This window comes from Dendrobates tinctorius, unplaced genomic scaffold (genome assembly GCF_039654945.1).
Source record: "Dendrobates tinctorius isolate UK_male_01 unplaced genomic scaffold, ASM3965494v1 ptg000134l, whole genome shotgun sequence".
NCBI lineage: Eukaryota > Metazoa > Chordata > Amphibia > Anura > Dendrobatidae > Dendrobates > Dendrobates tinctorius.
This window is the reverse complement of record NW_027361802.1, coordinates 25,125,994-25,149,892: the sequence shown is the minus strand read 5'-3', so window position 1 is coordinate 25,149,892 and position 23,899 is coordinate 25,125,994. Positions and strand designations below refer to the sequence as shown.

The 23,899-nt window shown below is 46.7% G+C and overlaps 1 protein-coding gene across 1 annotated transcript in view; it reads left to right on the top strand.

The window, feature by feature from the left end:
* The first annotated feature begins 4,692 nt into the window (after positions 1–4,692).
* Positions 4,693–23,899, top strand: part of LOC141048323 (guanine nucleotide-binding protein G(q) subunit alpha) — a 131,245-nt gene continuing 112,038 nt past the window's right edge. The window contains exon 1 of the mRNA XM_073543805.1: positions 4,693–5,653. Coding sequence (XP_073399906.1) covers positions 5,518–5,653 — 136 coding nt within the window. The 5' untranslated portion in view covers positions 4,693–5,517. The remainder of the gene's footprint in view (positions 5,654–23,899) is intronic.

Genomic DNA, 23,899 nt, shown 5'->3' with positions numbered 1-23,899 from the left:
GTAACATAGTTCGCTCCTGTGCACACCGGTTCAACAGTTAACCCTCGGTGTTTAGTGCTCCACCATTAAGGAGTAGCAGTTTCCATCTCTGCACGGTGGACCCCTGGTTGCAATCGCAGTTCCTTATATTTTATATTTAGTGCGATCCGCAACCCTAACATCCGCTTCCAGCAGGTTTCCTAATCCGAATGTGTTTGCCGTCCACAGCCCCCAAACAGGAATATTACAAATGTCCTGGAATTTTGAAGCATTTTGTAGCCAGAGTTCAGTTGTGGGTGGGGGGAGGAACTCCTCACGTATAACTTCACATAAAGCACGGCATGTGTCTCCAACAATCCCAGAAAGGGTGGACACTCGAATGCAGTATTTAAAATGTAGAAATGATAAGGTCTCTCCGGTAGCCAGGAATCTGCAGAACAGAAAATGGAAAAAAAAAATCAGTACATGGCTTTTATAACAATAATATTAATGACAGGTGTTTTTTTTTCAAAATTACGTACCTTAGGGTCACCAACAGACGTTCCTCAGCAGGAATTGCTCGACGTAGTTGTGTCCTGCCTGGTGATGGATCCTCGGACACATAGCAGCAAACAATCAAAGCTCTGTTCCGACATCCTCGTGTAGTCGAAAAACTTCTGAGGGTTTTGCACACAGCCAGGGCCGGCCCGAACGTATAGGCGAACTAGGTGGCCGACTAGGGCGCCGACCCAAAGGGGGCGCCAGAGAAAAAATTATAAAAAATCTGTTCAAAAGGCAAAAAGTTGTAGGGATGGAAAGAAAAGTGTACATATTTAAGGGCAAATATGACGCAAGAGAGGTTGGTTGGGTTGGCAACAATTTCGATAGAATCTGAAGTTGCTAAACAAATTAATCTCGGTGACTTAGTGTCATCCTTTTCAAAAAAAAGGCAAGGAAACAAAAATTTTAATTACCTATGGTCGTTTTTGTTTTGTGTTATTGATTACTTTGTATATATACGTATACGTATATATGTATACCACCCTACCCGCACCCTCCGTTCTGCTGATGACCTGAGGTTAGCATCCTCAATAGTCAGAACCTCCCACTCCCGTCTCCAAGACTTTACACGTGCTGCGCCAATTCTTTGGAATGCACTTCCCAGGTCAATACGATTAGTCCCCAATCCCCACAATTTTAAGCGTGCCCTGAAAACGCATTTATTCAGACTGGCCTATCGCCTCAACACATTAACCTAATCTATCCCTGTGTGGCACAGCCAAAAGTTTTACCATAACCAGGTTCCCCGCATCATGTTCCCACATGCTTTATGCATCCATCAGCCCTCTGTGTCTGTACTGTTACACACTTAACATTATGGCTGGTCCAAACAATCAGGGCAACTGTTACCACCCACCTTTCGTGTCTCCCTTTTTCCCTCATAGACTGTAAGCTTGCGAGCAGGGCCCTCATTCCTCTTGGTATTTTGTTATAATCTACTGTATGTGATTATTGTTATGCTGTAATGTCTATTGTCTGTACAAATCCCCTCTGAAATGTAAAGTGCTGCGGAATATGTCGGCGCTATAGAAATAAAATTTATTATTATTATTATTATTATTATATATTTGTCCTATACAACTTCTCAGAAGATTAAAGAGTTAGGAGAGAGTTAATTAATCATTGTTGTTGTGGTTTATTTTGCTCCTAAATTTATATCCCAAGTTTTCATCTACTGCCAAGAATAGTAGGGGCGCAACAAAATAGTTTCGCCTAGGGTGCCGTAATCTCTCGGGCCGGCCCTGCACACAGCTCGGTGTACAAGGAGTGGTAGGCTCCACGGCTCTCTTGGACTTCAACAGTGGGGTGTTGCCAGTAGAGATGACGAAGTCTTCTCAGTCTTTCTCTTCTTCTTTCTTCTTCACAAGCCACAGCAAAGGCAACAGCCAATTTCAAGTTCAAATCCAGATTACGATAGTTCTCCATGCCAAGATCCATCTTGCAGCTGGATACAGCAGCAAAAGTTGAGGATTTCAGCTGTACAAGGATCTACAGTATATACAAAATTTCCATGAGACACGCACAGTGGACATGGCTTGTGTCGAGGAAATTCTCCTGGAAAAGCATTGTCTTATCGAACGCATGCGCATAAATAATGCAAACGCGTGCCAAAGCGCATGGAAACACAGCTTTTTTTGGCGTCATGCGTAAAAAATGCTGCGTTTGCGTATGCAGATATGCTGCTCACATATGCGCAAATGTGAACTTAGCCTTAGCGTTCGTTAAAGTGTTACAACAGGTTATACTGAATCTTTTCTCACAAAACTATGCATCAATTTACTCCGCTGCTCCTGCTCTATAACATGGTGCCTAAGGCCTGTTTCACACATCAGTTTTTGAGGTCAGTTAAAATCCGCCAAAATGGCGGAAAAAGGATCCGCGGGCGACGAAACACCAACGGGAGCCACTGGTCCGTTGGGATCCGCCGTTAAAGGAACCGCGCCTGTGAAAAAAAGAAACAAAAAAAAAACCTCATACTGGCGATGTAGTGGTATCCGGGAGCCGAAAGAAGAGAGCAGGCATCTGCATGTCGAGCGGGCATGGTGATGTCGCGGGAGCGGTGAGGTCGCGGGCACGGAGATCTCGCGGGAGCAGTGAGGTCGCGGGCATGGAGATGGAGATGTCGGGCACGGAGATGTTGCGGGAGCGGGGAGGTCGCGGGCACGGAGATCTCGCGGGAGCAGGGAGGTCGCGGGCACGGAGATCTCGCGGGAGCAGTGAGGTCGCGGGCACGGAGATGTCGCGGGAGAGGGGACGGTGATGTCGGGCACGGAGATGTCGCGGGAGAAGCGAGGTCGCGAGCACGGAGATCTCGCGGGAGCAGTGAGGTCGCGGGCACGGAGATGTCGCGGGAGCGGTGATGTCGGGCACGGAGATGTCGCGGGAGCGGGGACGGTGATGTCGGGCACGGTGATGTTGGGCACAGAGATGTCGTGGGAGCGGGGACAGTGATGTCGGGCACGAAGATGTCGCGGGAGCGGGGACGGCACGGAGATGTCGCGGGAGCCGTGATGTCGGGCACGGAGATGTCGCGGGAGCGGTGAGGAGAGATTTTATTGGCTCCTGGAAGGGTTAATGGTGAAATTAGCGGACCGTCAATGAAAAAAAACGTTGCATGGTCCGTTTCATCCGCCCGGGAGCCGCTAAAATCTTGGCGGATCCGTACAAAAACGGGTGTGACGGACGACCATCAGTCAAGATCCGCCAATAATGTAAGTCTATGAGTGAAAAAAACGGATCCGCCCCTTTTTTGGCGGATCCGTTTTAAAAAAAAATTGGCAGATCTTGACTGATGGTAAAAAACTGATGTGTGAAACAGGCCTAAGGCTGTGTGCACACGCTGCGGATTATGTGCGGATTCATCCGCACGGATTTTGTAAAATCCGCAGGTGAAACCGCAGGTCAAAAGACCTGCGGTTTTACCTGCGGATTGCTCTGTGGTTTTGCCCTGCGGTTTTTCATCTCCTCAATGGAGGAGATGGCAAACCGCAGGAGAATCCGCAGAAAGAATTGACATGTCAATTCTTTCTGCGGATTGAAAACCGCAGATAATCCGCGCGGAAAATTCCGCACCGTCTGCACTGCGGTTTTTGATTCCCATAGGGAATCATGGTACTGTACACCGCAGCAAAAACTGCTGCGGGTCCGCAGCGGCCAAAACCGCTGCGGAACCGCAGCAAAATCCGCAGCGTGTGCACACAGCCTTAGGATAAGTCTGCACTTTATGGTGACAAGTTCTTTTTATATAGGTGGCTGCTGCCTTTTTTTTGTGTCCAGCAGAGCACAGTGACTCCGTCTCCATCATCAGAGTGAATGGCCCAGTCAGAGCGACTGTACGAATCACGTTTTTTCAGGGCATCAGATGTAAGCCCCAACAGAGCTCATTGAGGGAAACGAAAAGAGTCTTACCTATTTGTGAAGATAATTTCTAGATATAACCTGTAAATTGCGGCTAAACCTGTATATTTATCCTTGAACATAGCTTTTCCACTGACTTTTTACCTCAGATGTTCCCTGATACAAGGGAATGAGTTTGGATTAATTATGTAGGAAATGGCTCCTTCTTTACTTTAGACAGAAGCCTCCCTCAAGTAGACATTTTTCCCCCTAAGGGTGTGTGCACACGCTGCGGATCCACAGCGGTTTTGGTCCTGCGGGAGGTATACAGTACCATAGTATCCAATGGAAACCGCAGTGCAGACAGTGCGGATTTTTCCGTGCGGATTTGCTGCGGTTTCTAATCCGCAGAACTAATTGACATGTCTATTCTTTCTGCGGATTCCGCTGCGGTTTACCATCTCCTCCATTGTAGAGGTGATAAACCGCAGGCTAATCCGCAGATAAACCTTTGCTCAATCTGCAGCATGTGTACGTACCCTAAACCTGTGTATTTACCTCAGCAATGGTGTCACCTTGTCAGGCACAGTGAACTAGTTCATATAGAAACCACAAATGAGCCACTGACTGCAGAAAATTCTGCCACACAGAAGGTGCATTTTCCCGCCAAAATAATCTAGTGCTAATTGCCACTTTTAGAAAGCCGCCCTGTCAATGAATGGCCAGTGACAAGGCTAAGGTCTCCATAATACTGCCATAAGCAGGGTAGTAATGAGGCAGCCGTGATTTCTTTCCTCCCCTTGACTTGCAGCTTTCTCCTCCCCACTTTCTAACGTCATATGATCCAATAGTGAATTGGTTGTAATAGAATTACATGCACGGGCTAGACGAAAGCAAAAACCTCGCTCTTTGTATGAAGCAGACGGCACAGCCGCGGACATGGAAGGCACACAGCTCCCAGGATGAGGGGCAAGAATGGGGTCGTGCACCGTGAGTGAGGCACATCGCTGCGTTCTTCCTGGGATTTGCGCTCCTGTCTAACTGTCTATCCCTGCTCGCTGCAGAAGGTCCGCCATATTCTGCCTTACCACGCCCGGGAGCAGAGCCATTGAAAAGGCTGGCAGGGGGAAATGACTGCAAGCAGACACCGTGACTGCTACCGACGATACACGGGCTGTGTGCGGGCAGGAAAGGCTTATTCTCCCGGGGATAAACCTAACGGCGCTTAACGTGAAGCGACTACAGAACTGAAGATCGGGAGGAAGGAAAAAAAATGTGAGAGGGGGAAGGGCACAGGCTGTCAGCGCTATCAGGAGCGGGGGCTTCCCAGTGATCGGAAGAGGAGCAGCCCCAGATCTAGCTCTCTTCCCATGGATGTCACCATGTTGTTTGGTGCATGGTTCTGAGAGGAGGCGGAGCAGGCGACTGACAGCACATCGGGTACACGGGCAACTGCAGCACCCACCCACCCATTTTCGGGTGCCATCAGACCAGCTGGGGGGCACCTGAGTGCCGGGCTACCCACGCTGTGGATCTCCCGTCTCATCAAGCTGTCTCCCACCTAATCTGCACAGCAATCCCCCTTCTTAGGAGGAGAAGACGCAGGTCTGTGACTTGCAGGGTGGGGGTCTGTCTCTTTCCAGCAGCACCACCACCAGCAGAATGACTCTGGAGTCCATCATGGCGTGCTGCCTCAGCGAGGAGGCCAAGGAAGCGAGGAGGATCAACGACGAGATCGAGAGGCAGCTCCGCCGAGACAAGAGGGACGCCCGCCGGGAGCTGAAGCTGCTGCTGCTGGGTGAGTAGTGTGCCCCGGCCTCCGGCTCATGTGCCCTGGCTGTCCATTCATAGACTGGCATCATGGTGGCACCCAGGCCTTCCCATACATTCCATCTGTCTGTATGTAGTGCCACCTGGGCCTTACTGGGTTATCCTCCCATTCCTATATGTCATGGGCACCCATATATTACATATTGCCACACTGCGATCTGTAGAAGAATCTGGTCAGCTCCGCAGGATATCTCTCACCAAATGGATTCTCATAATCTTAGCCCCATATTCACCAATGACTTGTTCCTATAACAAACCACAGTTAGGTCTGGACAGATCTCAAAATCTGCAATTTCCCATACATATAATCATCCGATAAATGGCAATTTCTAGCAGGTTTTCGATGACACCTCCGTCAGAGGATTTTTATAGGATGTCAGTGCCACGATCCCACGCATATTATGCCACCCTTGCATTGCTATATTGTACATGGACATGCATTTGACTGCAGATTACAGTATGTCTAGAAACCGCCCCCAGGATGCTTATATGTTGGATATCGGAAAAGGAACAGCAATGTGTGTTGTTGACTCCGATCTATTGAGGAAGGCTTGTGTGTACCATACATGTGTGAGTTACTGTTACATTAAAGATGGATGGATGGTCTGCAAGTTACCACCGTTATGTGATGATGAATATCAAAATGGAGCTGAGCATGCTCTGCTGATGCACTGCTTTTACGGCCTAAGTGAAGCATCTAGAATCTCTTTCGTTCTTGGTGGCAAAACAATAATGAAATCGTATATCTTTTACACTAGCTACTTTGACCATGCTTAGATCAGGAGATGGCTTCTGTGACCATACCATGGATTGGGTGCTTCAATGCAATCTGTAGATGATGGCTTAAAAGAAACTGCATTGTAGTTAAAGGGAATCTGTCATCCCATTTTTGGCCTATAAGCTGCGGCCACCGCCATCAGGGGCTTATCTACAGCATTCTGCAATGCTGCAGATAAGCCCCCGATGTAACCTGAAAGAGAAGAAAAACGAGTTAGATTATACTCACCGGGGGGTGGGTGTCGCGGTCCGGTCCGACGCCTCCCATCTTCTAGTGATGATGTCCTCCTTGCTTCATGCTGCGCTCCTGCGCAGGCGTACTTTCCTGCGCACTGCAGTACTTTACTCTGCCCTCAACAGGGTAGAATAAGTACGCCTGAGCAGGAGCGCAGCATGAAGCAAGGAGGAGGACGTCATATCTAGAAGATGGGAGGCGCTGGACTGGACCGCGACTCCCATCGGACCGGACTGGATCCCCGGGTGAATATAATCTAACTCTTTCAGGTTACATCGGGGGCTTATCTACAGCATTACAGAGTGCTGTAGATAAGCCCCTAATGGCTGTGGCCGCAGCTTATAAGGTACTGTCACACTAAGCGATATCGCTAGCAATATCGCTATAACTTGTGACGTTATAGCGATATTGCTAGCGATATCGCTGTGTCTGATACTTGCCTACAACCCGCTCCCCCGCTGGTTATCACTGATCACGTGAGAACGTCCAGGACTGTTTCTCGTCGTCAGCTTCCTGCGGCGCTTCCTGTGGAGCCGGGCGGGAGGACGCAGGATCGCCTAGTGTGACAGGTAAGTAGCGACCCCCGTCCCCAGCGATGTCGCTGGTGAGATCTGCCTGTGTGGCAGCTCACTAGCGACCACTTAGCGATGTACCAGCGATCCTGACCGCGTCATATCGCTGGTCGGGATCGCTGGTACATCGCTAAGTGTGACAGTACCTATAGGCTGGAAATGGGGTGACAGATTCCCTTTAAGGCTGAGTTCACACGTGGCGTTTTTTTTTGTTTCCGCGGCGGTTTTAACCGCGCGATTTTGCCGCGAAAACGCGAAAAATAAGCATCCCATGCATTCCTATGGGATTCCGCAATGCTGTGCTAATGCTGCGGTTTTTACCGCGGCGGAATCGCTTCGCGGTAAAAAACGCAGTATGCTCATTAATTTTGCAGAATCGCGGCGATCCCGCACCCATAGGAATGTATTCCGCTTACTTCCCGCATGTGGCTGTGCACAACATGCGGAAAGTAAGCAGAACATTTGCGGATGGTACCCACGGTCTGGAGGAGAGGAGACTGTCCTCTGGGCTTTGGGTACCATATCCCTGTAAAAAATAGAATGTAAAATAAAAAATATTGTTATTCTCACCTTCCGATGTCCAGCGCAGCCTTCCCACTTCTCTCCATGCTCTCGTTCCCAGTAATCCTTTGCGAAAATGCCCGCAATGGCGTCCGTTCTCGCGGGATCGCGAAGTCTCGCGATCATTTGCGCGACGTCATCGCGAATTACCGCGAGACGTCACGATCCCGCGAGAACAGACGCCATCGCGGGCATTTTCGCAAAGGATTACTGGGAACGGCTGCGCGGGACGTCGGAAGGTAAGAATAACACCATTTTTTATTTATTTATTTTTTTTTACATTTTATCTTTTTCTACTGATGCTGCATAGGCAGCCTCAGTAGTAAAAAGTTGGTCACACTTGTCAAACACTATGACAGGTTGGTCACACTCGTCAAACAATCAGTTCTCCAAGCGATGCTACAGATCGCTTGGAAAACGCTAGCATTCTGCAAGCTAATTACACTTGCAATATGCTAGTTTTTCCGTGGGAAATTCACGGGAATTTAAAATGCGATTTTCCCGCGGAATGGAATTCTCGCGGTAATTTCCGCGAGAGTTCCGTTACGTGTGCACATAGCCTCAAGGATATGGAGCAGTCTTGACACCATCTGGATTGGCAGTCATTCACATGCTTTAACACTCAGGCAAATTGGAGTTGACTGCTTATAGCCTAAACTGTTTGTAGCCATACTGGTCATGTCGAGAAATGTTGGCGATCAGAAGGCTTGTGTGTGCCTGGCGAAATTAGCTTGGACTTCTAGATGGGCACTTAAAGTACATTTCTGTAGGCCCAATTCTCCCAGTGATTTTTTTTTTTTTTAAGCCATTTATGTTCTGTAACTTGTCCATTTTCAGTGCACATACAGGTGCGTCTCTCAAAATTAGAATATCACCAAAAAGTTAATTTATTTCATTTCTTCAATACAAAAAGTGAAACTTATATAGAGTCATTACAAACAGAGTGATCTATTTCACGTGTTTATTTCTGTTAATGTTGATTAAGGCTTACAGCCAATGAAAACCCAAAAGTCATTATCTCAGTAAATTAGAATACTTCATAATACCAGCTTGAAAAAAAATGATTTTAAAATCCGCATTGTTGTCCTACTGAAATGTATGTTCAGTAAATGCACTCAGTACTTGGTCGGGGCTCCTTTTGCATCAATTACTGCATCAATGTGGCGTGACATGAAGGCGATCAGCCTGTGGCACTACTGAGGGGTTATGGAAGCCCGGGTTGCTTTGATAGCAGCCTTCAGCTCGTCTGCATTGTTGGGGCTGGTGTCTCTCATCTTCCTCTTGACAATACCCCATAGATTCTCTATGGGGTTAAGGTCAGGCGAGTTTGCTGGCCAATCAAGCACAGTGATACTGTTGTTTTTAAACCAGGTATTGGTACTTTTGGCAGTGTGGACAGGTGCCATGTCCTGCTGGAGAATGAAATTTCCATCTCCAAAATCTTGTCGGCAGAGGGAAGCATGAAGTGCTCTAAAAATTTCCTGGTAGACAGCTGCGTTGACTTTGGTCTTGATAAAACACAGTGGACCTACACCAGGGTCTTTCTCCAGAAGGACCTGGCACCTGTCCACACTGCCAGTACCTGGTTTAAAAACAGTATCACTGTGCTTGATTGGCCAGCAAACACGCCTGACTTTAACCCCATAGATCTATAAGGTATTCTAAAGATTAAGATGAGAGGCACCAGACCCCACAATGAAGACAAGCTGAATGCTGCAATCAAAGCAACCTGGGCTTCCATAACCCCTCAGTAGTGCCACAGGCTGATCGCCTCCATGCCATGCCACATTGATGCAGTAATTGATGCCAGAGGAGCCCCAAACAAGTATTCAGTGAATTTACTGAACATACATTTCAGTAGGCCAACATTTCGGATTTTAAAATCATTTTTTCAGTCTGGTGTTATAAAGTATTCTAATTTACTGAGATAATGACTTTTGGGTTTTCAGGCTGTAAGGCTAGTTTCACACTAGCGTTTATTCGACGCAGCGCACGGCGCCGCCTACTATCGCACATGGACGCTTGTGATCTGCGCACCCTATCTTTAGCATAGGGTGCGCAGATCGTGGGCTAGTAGGATTTTGGCGTGTGCTGCGCACTTTTGAAGGTGCGCCGTGCGCGCAGAAATGCAACATGCGTTCTGCACGCACCTTCAAAAGTGCGCAGCGCACTCCAAAATCCTACTAGCGCACGGCCAGAGCACGATCTGCGCACCCTATGCTAAAGATAGGGTGCGCAGATTGCAAGTGTCCATGTGCGATAGTAGGCGGCGATGACCGGATGGGGCGGGCAGGGAGCTGGCAGGGGGCGGGGCTTAGCGGCGCCTTGCGCTGCGTCGAATAAACGCTAGTGTGAAACTAGCCTAAGCCATAATCATCACAGAAATAAACACTTAGACTCATTACAGAGTGATGTGTTTAATCTAATACGGTATATGAGTTTCACTTTTGTATTGAAGAACTGGAATAAATTACGATAAATCTTTGATATTCTAATTTTGTGAGATGCACCTGTAGTTTGTCCTAAAAACTAAAGCATGCTCGGTCTTATGCTCAGTCCCCAGAAGACAACATGCACAGTGCTAAACAGGCAGGTTTAGAGCTCCCATGTTTGAAAGGATTCTTGATGGCCAGTTTGATATGTTTCCAGATGTATATTTTTTTAATTTATTACATTTAACTGGGAAATTTTGTGTTTTGAAGCTTTTCGGTCCTTACTACTTGGCCCTTATAGAGAGTAAATCTGTCCTAGAAATAATTGGTTAATGAAATTTTTGTGGGAGGAGTCCCTTGTTTTGGGTAAACATACAAACCCCTTGCATATATTGTCCTCTGAATTTGAACCCAGGACCCTGATGTAAAGCGACTGTGCTAATCACTGAGCCACCTTGATGCCTATATAAGTATATACTCACACATGCAGGTTGGTCTTATTCCTACAGAAAGGCCTGGATCACACATGCGAGAAACTCGGACGAGTCTTGCGTGTTAATACCCGGCACTCGGGAGCGGAGCGTGAGGCTGTATATATTGCTATGCGGTCGCACGCTCCGATCTGAGTAACGGCGACAGCGCCAGTTATTAACATGCAAGACTCGTCCGAGTTTCTCGCATGTGTGATCCCGGCCTAAAGAAGGCTTAAGCGGGAGTCACACACAGCGATCTCGCTAGCGAGATCGCTGCTGAGTCACAACTTTTGTGACGTAACAGCGATCTCACCAGCGAGTTCGCTGTTTCTGACAGCGATCAGCGAGCGGCCCCCCCTGCCGGTATTGCTGATCGCTGCAAGAAACCTCTGGACATATTTTTGGTCGCTGGTCTCCCGCTGGCCAGCACGTATCGCTGCCTGTGACAGGCGGGAGAGCAGCGATCAGCTGTAAAAAATAGAATCAAAATAAAAAATATTGTTATTCTCGCCTTCCGACGTCCTGCGCAGCCATCCGGCCTCTCTCCACGCTCCGTTCCCAGTGATCCTTTGCACGAATGACCGCGAGACTTCGCGCTCCCGCGAGACCGTGACGTCTCGCGGTCATTCTCGCAAAGGATCACTGGGACCGGAGCGTGGAGAGAGGCCGGATGGCTTCGCAGGACGTCGGAAGGTGAGAATAACAATATATTTTTTTTTTATATTCTATTTTTTACAGCGATGGCAAGCGATGCCGGGCCCTCGGCATCGCTGTGCTGATCGCTGGTGAAGCTGTGTGTGTGACAGCTCACCAGCGATCACATAGCGACTTACCAGCGATCCTGACACCTTGATATCGGTGTCGGGATCGCTGGTAAGTCGCTATGTGTGACTCCAGCTTTACTGACTATTTGGGATTACTTGTTTTTTTTTTCAAACTTTTCTTCCCAGACTTCCCCATCTTTCTTCAATATGCATGTGACACTGATATTTCTTACTTTAGAAATCAGGTTGCCTATTCTTTCATGTCTTAAAATAGACTTTTCCCTGGAAAAAAAATACATTTTTTTCTTTAACGGAGTACCTCCTCCAATTGCTGCTGTTCTACTGATTCTGGAACATGGTGGAGAAAAACCAAATGCCAACAGTGAAGTTCTGTGGTATACAGTGGGTGAGAATAAGTATTTGATGCACTGCCGTTTTTGCAAGTTTTCACACCTACGAAGAATGGAGAGGTCTGTAATTTTTATCATAGGTATACTTCAACTGTAAGAGACAGAATCTAAAAAAAAATTCCAGAAAATCACATTATATGATTTTTCCTTATTTTGAATATTATTGCATTAAATAAGTAATTGATGCAATAGAAAAACAGAATTTAATAGTTGGTACACTGCAGCAGGGATTTTGGCCCACTGCTCCATACAAATCTTCTCCAAATCTTTCAGGTTTCAAGGCTGTTACTGGGAAATATTGAGTTTCAGCTCCATCCAAAGCTTTTTCTATTGGGTTCAGGTCTGGAGACTGGCTAGGCAACTCCAGAACTTTGAAATGCTTCTTATGGAGCCACTGTTTAGTTGCCCTGACATCTTCCTCCAAACAAAAAGAGTTGAGTTGATACCAAAAAGTTCTATTTTGGTTTTATCTGACCACATGACCTTGTCCCTTGCCTCCTCTGGATCATCAAGATGGTCATTAGCAAACTAATGGACTTGGACAATTGCTGGCATGAGCAGGTTGACCTTGTGTGACCTGCAGGATTTTAATCCATGACTGCGCAGTGTGTTACTTATGGTAATGTTTGAGACTGGGGTCCCAGCCCTCTTCAGGTCACTGACCACGTCTGCTGGTGTAGTTCTGGGCTGATTCCTGACCTTTCTCAGAATAATCCTTGCCCCACGAGGTGAGATCTTGCATGGAGCCCCATACAGAGGCAGATTGACAGTCATCTTGTGTTTCTTCTATTTTCTAACAATTGCACCAACAGTTGTTGCCTTCTCACCAAGCCACTTGCCTATTGTCCTGTAGCCCATCCCAGCCTTGTGCAGGTCTACAATTTTGTTCCTGGTGTCCGTAGACAGCTCTTTTGTCTTGACCATGGTGGAGATGTTGGAGTGTGATTGATTGCGTGGACAGGTGTCTTTTATACAGTTAAGGCTGGTTTCACATTTGCATTCAGGAGGGCTGCTGATGCCTGTCTACTCCCTCCTTTCTTCCAGAAGCTCCGCCTACTTCTGTATGCTTCCTGCATTTTCTTGTTGTCTCCTTAAAGAGAACTTGTCACCAGGTTTGACCGATACTAGTTGCAGCCACCGCCTTTCAGAGCTTATCTAAAGCATTCTGTAAGGCTCCTTTCGCACGTCAGTGTCTCCTGTACGTGTGGTGACAGTTTTCTCACATACCGGAGACACTGACACGCGTAGACTCATTCAAATGTACATGTCAGTGTGTTTCCACAGACTGTGTGTCCGTATGCAAAACACACAGACATGTCTGTTTTCACACGGACCGCAAAACGTGACGCACACTGTCCTGTGAGCAGAGGAGAACGACGAGCGGTATATCAAAGTCCAAGCGACATCAGATGTTACCCCCATCATCCGACACATGCTGTCGTTCGTGTGGTACTGATGCGGCACACGGGTGGCATACGCTTGTTACACGTGAGCCTGACATAGTACACACAGACAGTGATATCTACGGTACCAATTTTTTCGGTACCTGAAATATCAGGACGTGTGAAACCGGCCTAAGGGCAGAGACATACTACCGTATTTCTCGTGCAAGAATTGCATCGTAAAACTTTATTCTGTAGATAAGCCCCCCCGATCCAACCTGAAAGATAAGAAAAAGTTTTATTATAGTCGCCCGGTGGGTGTCTAAGGTCCAGGTTCGGCGCCCCCCATTCTTGTGATGCCGCCCTCCTGCTTGCTTCATGGCTCCCCAGCATTGCGCTCCTGCACAGGCGTACTTCTTTCTCTGCCCTGTTGAGGGCAGAGCAAAGTACTGCAGTGTGCAGGCGCTGGCCCTCTCTGACCTTTCCCGGTGCCTGCGCCCTGCAGTACTTTGGTCTTCCCTCAACAGGGCAGATATAAATGCCTGGCAGGAGTGCGATGCTTGGGAGCCATGAAGCAAGCAGGAGGGCTGCAATCATAAGATGGGAGGCGACGGACCAGGACCGGTGACACCCATCGGACAGTACTGCCCTGCAGGTGAGTATAATAAAACTTTTTTCTTGTCTTGCAGGTCGGATCGGGGACTTACGTACAGCATTCTATAATGCTGTAGATAAGCCCTAAAAAGCGTGGCTGTATTTTATATCAGCCAAAACTGCTGACAGGTTCACTTTAAGGCTATGTGCACACGTAGCAGAAAATTTCTGCTTAAAAACCGGACTCCCTTCCCAGAAACCGCGCGTTTTTTTTCCACTCGGTTCCTGACAGAAATAGCCAGAAATGCGGAAAAATCAGCGAAATTAATGAGCATGCTGTGTTTTTTACCGCAAAGTGTTTTTTTCACGGTAAAAAACGCATCAATATGCACAAAAAGTGCAAAATAAATAGAAATGAATGGGAAGCTTATTTTTAGCGGATTTTTTGGCAAATCCGCTAAAAAAATGCTACGTGTGAACATAGCCTAAGTATGTAGAATATTTAAAATGTGAGCTACAATCCTCAACATTGTGCTTTCAGCACCAATAAGGAAAAATGTCAATAGAAATGCTAATGATGATATCCCATCTAGTATATCTGGGATGTCATTAGTCAGCAATTGCAAAGGGATCTGCCAGCAGCATATCTTGATGATTTGTGTGCAGATACATATTCAGCTTGGCAGAACATTCCTCAGACAACCATTAGTAACCTCACTGACTATCAAGTGTGTGTACTTCTGCGTTTGATTCTCATACTCAGTACTGAATCATTTGAAGTTTTCTTCCCATTTTTTCATCATTTCCATATCATTAACATGCGATCATATGATTTCCTTAATTCCACAATTTTTCCTTCTTGCTGTTGCAGTTTCAATGTTGAGGAGTAGCTGTTGGTAAAACAGAAATTGCTGTCACCAGAGAAAGGACTATGCAGCTTCGGCTAGGTTCACACTAATACAGTGCTCTCCGATGAGCATCACATCGTTGGTTCTCTTAGAATATGACAGTAATCCCAAAAGAGCCATTCACTTCCATGAAGCCACATTAGACAATGTTTGGGTTCCATTCTGGAAGTATTTGTCAGTCTCAGACATGCACAAAAGCATGACACGTATTTCTGCCGGTCTGAAAAAGTGCTGTCTACACCGACAGTGATTGGCTGTAGTCCTGACCTAACTACTGTAGGTCAGACTCCAAGACTGAATGAAGTGGCTGTGTACATGCGCAGCTATGAAAGCCATTCAGTCTTCAACTGCACTGTGGAAGAACGGGAGATTGGGAGTTGGGAACTCTAAAGCACCCTCCTGTACACATTAAATAGCTGTCAGCTGAACAATGGTTTGGCCGATCAGCCGGCAGGCAGCTATTTTGCCTGCCATACATAAGTGCTTGCTCGGCTGAGCGCTCGTGTTCTCTATGAGAAGGATCACAGTCCGCTTCTTAACTTCACTGGCAGTTATCTGTTGGGGGGGCCCCATACCCATTGCACTGTCAGCTGAATCCACAAATATTGGCAGGTTTCTTCCTATGTTAATCAAACGTGTCTTGGAGCCTTTAGCATTTATCCTTTGGAAAGTTGATAATGCTATTTATGGAGAAACTCTTCCAAGGGATAAACGTTTAGGCACTGCTAACAATTTAATTACAGTATATTCTGCAGCCAATGTTAAAGGGTTATTTTATGCAGCTGAAAAAAATAGCATCGTACAATGGATGTACTGCGTTTTTTAAAAAATCCATAGCACCTTGATTATTCGGACTGATTAGCTGCTGATTAGTCCCATTGAATTACAGGGCTAACCCATATGTTGAATGTTGGCCTGTGATTTCCACCTCTTTCTGTGAAAAATGTGCTTCATCTTTGTCATACCAAAGGCTTCTTTTAGATGAAGGTATTTTATCCATCTTTAAAGAGGCTTTCATTCAAGAGCGTTTTGAAACCAGATCATCCCCTCCCTCGCTCAAACAATCGACTGCTGTAAGCTTTGTGAATGGGGCCAGAACATGTGTGTTTGTGTGCTTTATTTGGCATTTTAAAAAAATATCTTCAATTTGAAGTATTTCTAGTGGCATTGGTAGGGCTCATGCAGACATCTGTGTAAATAGCTCTAATCAGGTCCACAATCCCCACCTCAAAAACTCGCACACCCTCGCAGAAATCTTCAACACCTTGATCTACACTCAGTGTCTGAATCCCTCCTTCCTCTTACATGCATAAGTTCCCTACACAATGGGGGATGCCGCTTCCGCTCTATATAACACCACAATAGCTGTAGCTTTGGAATCCGTTGCCCCTCTCAAACATACCAAAACTCGCAAAATCAACAGACAGCCCTGGCACACCAGTCTGACCAGAGAACTGAGGCGGGCTTCCAGGGCTGCTGAGCGGAGATGGAAAAAATCCCACTCCAATGAGGACTTCATCGCATTCAAACAGTCCCTCACTACTTTCAAGGCCACACTCGCTGCAGCAAAACCTACTTCTCATCTCTCATATGCTCCCTGTCTCACAACCCTAAACAGTTATTCAACACCTTCAATTCTCTCCTCCGCCCCCCAGCACCTCCTCCCTCTCAACTCATCTCAGCTGAAGACTTTGCCTCATTTTTCAAGGAGAAGATTGATAACATCAGAGACAGTTTTGGTCACCAACCCCCAGGGCCCTTCCTCCTACCTGCCCTGCCCTCCTCCCCCAAAACCAACTTCTCCACCATTATAGAAGAGAAGATCGACTCTCCACTCTACTCTCAAGATTACATCTCATTACCTGTGCACTTGACCCGATCCCATCCCACTTCATCCCAAACCTCACCACAGTCTTCATCCCAACCCTAACCCATCTCTTCAACCTTTTACTAACAGCTGGTGTTTTCCCCTCAAGCCTTAAACATGCCTCAATCACACCTATCCTCAAAAAGCCCTCTATTGACCCATCCTCTGTATCTAGCTATCGCCCTATATCACTTCTCCCCTATGCCTCAAAACTACTGGAACAACACGTCCATCTTGAACTATCCTCCCACCTCTCCTCTTGCTCCTTCCTTGACCACTTGCAATCCGGCTTCCGGCCACACCACTCCACTGAAACTGTCCTAACTAAGGTCACCAATGACCTACTAGCCGCCAAGGCCAAGCGACACTACTCTGTCCTCCTCCTCCTGGACCTGTCCTCTGCCTTTGACACAGTGGACCATTCCCTATTACTACAGACCCTCTCATCTCTTGGTATCACAGGCTTGGCCCTATCTTGGATTGCGTCATACCTAGCAGACCGGACATTCAGCATCTCCCATTCGCACACCACCTCCTCACCGCGCCCCCATCTGTCGGAGTCCCGCAAGGTTCAGTCCTAGGGCCCCTGCTCTTCTCCGTTTACACCTTCGGCCTCGGACAGCTCATAGAGTCTCATGGCTTTCAGTATCATCTCTATGCTGATGACACACAGATCTACATCTCTGGACCAGATATCACCTCCCTACTAAACAGAATCCCTCAATGTCTGTCTTCTATTTCATCCTTCTTCTCCGCCAGATTTCTAAAACTTAATATGGACAAAACAGAATTAATCAACTTTCACCCATCTCACGTGACCCCCCCCCCCCCCCCAACAGACCTATCCATTAACGTAAACGGCTGCCCACTCTCTCCAGTCCCACAAGCTCGCTGCCTCGGGGTTATCCTTGACACTAATCTCTCTTTCAAACCACATATCCAAGCCCTTTCCGCTTCCTGCCGACTTCAACTCAAAAATATTTCGCGGATCCGTACATTACTCCACCAAGAATCTGCAAAAACCCTAGTCCATGCCCTCATCATCTCCTGCCTTGACTACTGCAACCTCCTTCTCTGCGGCCTCCCCTCTAACACTCTTGCACCCCTCCAATCTATTCTTAACTCTGCTGCCCGACTAATCCACCTGTCCCCCCGCTTTTCCCCGGCCTCTCCCCTCTGTCAATCCCTGCACTGGCTCCCCATTACCCAAAGACTCCAGTTCAAAACCCTAACCATGACATACAAAGCCATCCACAACCTGAGTTCTCTGTACATCTGTGACCTAGTCTCCCGGTACTTACCTGCACGAAACCTCCGATCCTCACAAGATCTCCTTCTGTACTCCCCTCTTATATCCTCTTCCCACAATCGCATACAAGATTTCTCCCGCGCATCCCCTCTACTCTGGAACTCTCTACCACAACATATCAGACTCTCGCCTACCATGGAAACCTTCAAAAAGAACTTTAAGACCTACCTCTTCCGACAAGCCTACAACTTGCAGTAAACACTGATCCACCAAACCGCTGCACGACCAGCTCTACCCTCGCCTACTGTATTCTCACCCATCCCGTTGTAGATTGTGAGCCCTCGCAGGCAGGGTCCTCTCTCATCCTGTACCAGTCGTGACTGATTACTGTACTTGTATATATTATGTATACCCCTCCTCACATGTAAAGCGCCATGGAATAAATGGCGCTATAATAATAATCTTGATCCTCTAATGCACAGACTGGCTGCAGCGCTGTCTTCGCTTCATATATTTCTATGAAGCCGCCACGCTTTAGTCATGGGAGCTGCGGCTTGTCCATTTATTAGCAGTCTGTGCTTCGACCAGTTAGCCCGGATGTCTGCATGAGCCCTTTGTCATGTACAGATTTTTCAGATGTGTGGGGTTTCTACTGTTAAGGCCTCTTTCACACTTCAGTTTTTTGCATCAGTCAAAATCCGCCAAAAGGACGGATGGCGGATCCGTTTTAGTACTGATGACAACGGATGGCACCTGTCCGTTTTTTGACGGATCCGACACATGAAGAATTTTATTAAAGGAATCGCAGCCTGGAAAAGGAGAGAGAGAGAGTGTTGTTGTTTTTTTTTTTTTTTTTGTCCGGCACCCAGAAAGAATTTCGGGTTAAATGAGTGTCTGGAGCATGCAAAAAAAACGGATGCAACGGACGGCAATCCGTCACAATCTGCCAATAATGTAAGTCAATGGGGAAAAAAACGGATCCTCAAAAGAAAATTGCGGATCCGTTTTTTTCAAAACCTGGCGGATTGTGACTGATTGTAAAAAACTGAAGTGTGAAAGAGGCCTAAGGCACCTCAGGAGCTCTCCAAACTTGACATGGCATCCGATCTGAATTCCAGCCAATGTTTGCAGTGAAAAAGTCAAACGGCGCTCCTTCCCTTCTGAGCTCTGCCATGCGCCCAAACAGTGGTTCCCCCCCACATATCAGGTATCAATGTACTCAGGACAAATTGCACAATAACTTTTCCAGTCCAATTTCTCCTGTTACCCTTAGTAAAATAAAAGAAATTGAACCTGAAGTAATATATATATTTTTTTTTTTTTTTTTTTTTTTTGTGAAAAAAAGTTAAATGTTCATATTTTTTTTTAAACATTCAAAAAATTCCTGTGAAGCACCTGAAGGGTTAATAAACTTCTTGATTCTGGTTTTGAGCACCTTGAGGGGTACAGTTTTTAGAATGGTGTCACTTTTGGGTATTTTCTATCATACAGATCCCTCAAAGTGACTTCAAATGTGATGTGGTCTGTAAAAATAAAATGGTGTTGCAAAATTGAGAAATCGCTGGTCAACTTTTAACTCTTATAACTTCCTAACAACAAAAAAAAAATTTTGGTTCCCAAATTGTGCTGATGTAAAGTAAACATGTGGGAAATGTTACTTCTTAAGTTTTTTTGTGTGTCATATCTCTGATTTAAGAGCATAAAAATTCAAAGTTGGAAAATTGCTAAATCTTCAATTTTCGCCAAATCTCCGTTTTTTTCACAAGTAAACGCAAGTTATATGAATTAAATTTTACCACTAACATGAAGTACAATATGTCACATTGTCAGAATCACCGGGATCCATGGAAGCGTTCCAGAGTTATTACCTCATAAAGGGACAGTGGTCAGAATTGTAAAAATTGGCCCGGGCATTAACATGCAAACCACCCTTGGTAGTAAAGGGGTTAATATCAGCTCATGGCTGTCTGCGTAGCCTTTACTCGTTATTAAAAATGGGGGACCCCCCCCAAAAAATTAATAACCTGCAAAGGCTAAGCGGTCAGCTGTGTGCTGATATTAATAGGCTGGGAAGAGCCCATGGCTATTTGGCCCTCCCGAGCCTAAAAATAGCCTGCAGCTGCCCCATAATTAAAAAAAAAAAAAACAAAAAAAAAAACAGTGTGGGTTGCCCCTCTATTTTTAATAACCAGTTAAGATAAACCAGTCAACTGTGGGCTGCAGCCTGCAGTGCTTTTTATTTTTTTTTTTTGCCAGACACTTGGCATGGCTGTGATGGAGCCGGAAGTGCCCACACCAGAAAAGCTTGTTGATTGGCTGCACATTCAACAAGCTTTGTTCTGACTGCTGAACCCAAACAGTACCACGGACTTCCGTGAGAAGTTCTTGTTCAGGGTCTGTGCACGGATACTAGGTGCCCGGTACGCGGATCCCTAACTTTACTGTTTGGGTTCACTCATCACTACTAAGTGGAATGCAGCCACTTTTTTTCTAGTTGAACATTTTACTAACTGAATCTATGAGCTTAAAGGGAAGCTGCCATCCCAAAAAATTTTTTTCAGCAATTGAAAAAATGTAAAGAATTAATGTTCACATTTTCTTAAATATTATCATTTGTTTTTAATTTTGTAAAATATGAAAAATAATTTTAAAAAGTTTGGCATTTCCACTTGTTAACACTAGGGGGAGCAGATACTGAAATTTGGCACAAAAACCTAGTGTACAACTAGCTCACATTACTGTCCTGCAGTAATTATGGGCGTACAGTGTCCATGATGTTTGATTTTTGATATATGATCATGCCCTAAAATGGACACTGTATGGGTGGAATCTGCTGACATGGGTGTGGTGTCACTCCTCTCCTCCCCTACTGGGTGCTTGCTAAGGGAAAGAGAGGATGACATTTAGGAACACAGTGAGCAGCCATTTTGATGGGGTCTGCAAAGTTACTGACTGTCTTTGCATGTAAAGTCTGGATCAGAACAGGCCATCAATCAGCAGAAATGTTTCCTGGATTTCTGTGGAGCAGACAAGAAGACGGTCCATCCATGTGTATAAAACACAGCGCTCTATGTACAATCCCTGGCACCGAACAGGGTGCCCCCCACAGACCAGCACACTGCTCTCCTGGAATACTCTGCTGCTGTCACCCTGCTCCTTCCTCCATATATCAGGCCCCTGTCACCTCGCTTTCACACATCACCAGGACGGGATCTGAGGAGAGGAATGGGGTCTTCGGTCACCGAGGATGGCAGGCAGCAAGGATTCTGGGAGCAGGGTGACAGCAGTACAGAGTATTTCAGGAGAGCAGTGTGCTGATATATGGGGGAGGAGCAGGGTGACAGCAGCACAGAGTATTTCAGGAGAGCAGTGTGCTGGTCTATGGGGGGCACACAGAGAGATATATGGTAGAGGGAGCAGAGTGACAGCAGCACACAGTATTTCAGGAGAGCAGTGCGCTGGTCTATGGGGGCACAGAGGGAGATATATGGGGGAGGAGCAGGGTGACAGCAGCACAGAAATCCAGGAAACATTTTTGCTGATTGATGGCCTGTTCTGATCCAGACTTTGCATGCAGAGACCCCATTCCCCTCCTCAGATCCTGTCCTGGCGATGTGTGAAAGCGAGGCGACAGGCGCAGTCCGGGGTGACGCTGGGAAGCAGGCTGGGGGGGGAATGGAGCCATACAGTAACGATAAAAATGAGACCCCTCTCTTCAGCTGCTTCACCAGCCCTCCCCTGACTGCACCTATTACCCCCCTGACCCGTGTGCAGGTGCTCAGCCAGAACCACCCTAGAATGGGTCCCCTTTTAGCAGATCACACACAATGCCGCCATATAGATCATACACAATACCACCATGTAGATCGCACATAAAACCAGCAGGGTGACAGCAGCACAGAGTATTTCAGGAGAGCAGTATCACACGGCAGAGGATTAGATACACGGCTCAGCAGACAGTATCACACAGGAGAGGATTAGATACACGGCTCAGCAGACAGTATCACACAGGAGAGCATTAGATACACAGCTCAGCAGACAGTATCACACAGGATAGGAATAGATACACAGCTCAGCAGTCAGTATCACACAGGAGAGGATTAGATACACGGCTCAGCAGGCAGTATCACAGGAGACAGTATTACAGATATGCCCACACTGGTGAAACTTCCAGCCCCCCCCAATTATACACTAGACTATGGGCTGTATATGTCACTGTCCTCAGACAGCCATAAAATCTCTTATAAAAGCAAAGGTGTCAGATTACCGGAGATCACTGGGGCTGTGAGTGAGGAGGCGGAAACAGTGCAGGAGGACAATGGAGCTGGAGCAGGAAGCACGGTGCAGAAAGTGGAGCTCAGCAGATAGCACTGGGCTACAGTAAAATGGCGCCCAGCCACACCTACAGCAGTGAATGGTGCAGCCCACAGGGGCATGCCCAGTTCTCTGCTAATGAGGCTGCATGGTGGGGTCGGGAGCCGACCGCAGTCTCCTATGTCCAGGGACGGCCATATTTGCAGACCGTATGAGTCCTCCACACATCTGCAAATCAAGATGGCAGCGCCCAGTGGCTACATTAAAACTTTATTACAAACAAACCATAAATCCTGGTTAGTACAACATTTGCTTTAACAACATGTTTTGTTACTTACTCTTTTTTTGCAAATTATATAAAATTGCGGCACCTTTCCTTTAATTGGTGACCAAACTGCTGTTGGTTGGTTAGGTCACTGTGTAGATGTCTGGAGTTAGATGAAAACAGGCCTGTTTTTCTCTAAGGCTGAGTTCACACGTGGAGTTTTTTTCGCGTTTCCGCGGCCGCGCGATTTTGCCGCGAAAAATAAGCATCCCATGCATTCCTATGGGATTCCGCAATGCTGTGCTAATGCTGCGGTTTTTACCGAGGCGGATTCGCTTCGCTGTAAAAAACGCAGCATGCTCATTATTTTGCGGAATCGCGGCGATCCCGCACCCATAGGAATGTATTGTTCCGCTTACTTCCCGCATGTGGCTGTGCACACCATGCGGAAAGTAAGCAGAACATTTGCGGATGGTACCCACGGCCCGGAGGAGAGGAGACTGTCCTCCGGGCTTTGGGTACCATATCCCTGTAAAAAATAGAATTTAAAATAAAAATTGTTATTCTTACCTTCCGGTGTCCCGCGCAGCCTTCCCGCCTCTCTCCACGCTCTCGTTCCCAGTAATCCTTTGCGAAAATGCCCGCGATGGCGTCCGTTCTCGCGGGATCGCGAAGTCTCGCGGTCATTTGCGCGACGTCATCGCGAATAACCGTGAGACTTCGCGATCCCGCGAGAACGGACGCCATCGCGGGCATTTTCTCAAAGGATTACTAGGAACGGATGCGCGGGACGTCGGAAGGTAAGAATAACAGTATATTTTTTTTTTTTTTGTTTGTTTTTTTTACATTCTATCTTTTACTACTGAGGCTGCATAGGCAGCCTCAGTAGTAAAAAGTTGGTCACACTCGTCAAACACTATGTTTGACGAGTGTGACCAACCTGTCAATCAGTTCTCCAAGCGATGCTACAGATCGCTTGGAAAACGCCAGCATTCTGCAAGCTAATTACACTTGCAAAATGCTAGTTTTTCCGCGGGAATTTAAAATGCGATTTTCCCGCGGAATGGAATTCCGGAATTCTCGCGGTAATTTCCACGAGAGTTCCGTTACGTGTGCACATAGCCTAACTAGCAGACAGCTACAAAATGCTTCATAAACCAACCAATAGCAGTTTGGTCCCCAATTTAAAACCTAATTGGCTATTCATGGGTAGGGCTACATGACTCAGTCAAGTAACCTTGTGACATATCGGTCAAAAAACTTGTGAAAGTCAAGTTGTACATCTTAAGGGCCTGTCACACTAAGCGATATCTCTAGCAATATCGCTATAACTTGTGACGTTATAGCGATATTGCTAGGGATATCGCTATGTGTGATACTTACCTACGACCCGCTCCCCTGCTGGTTATCA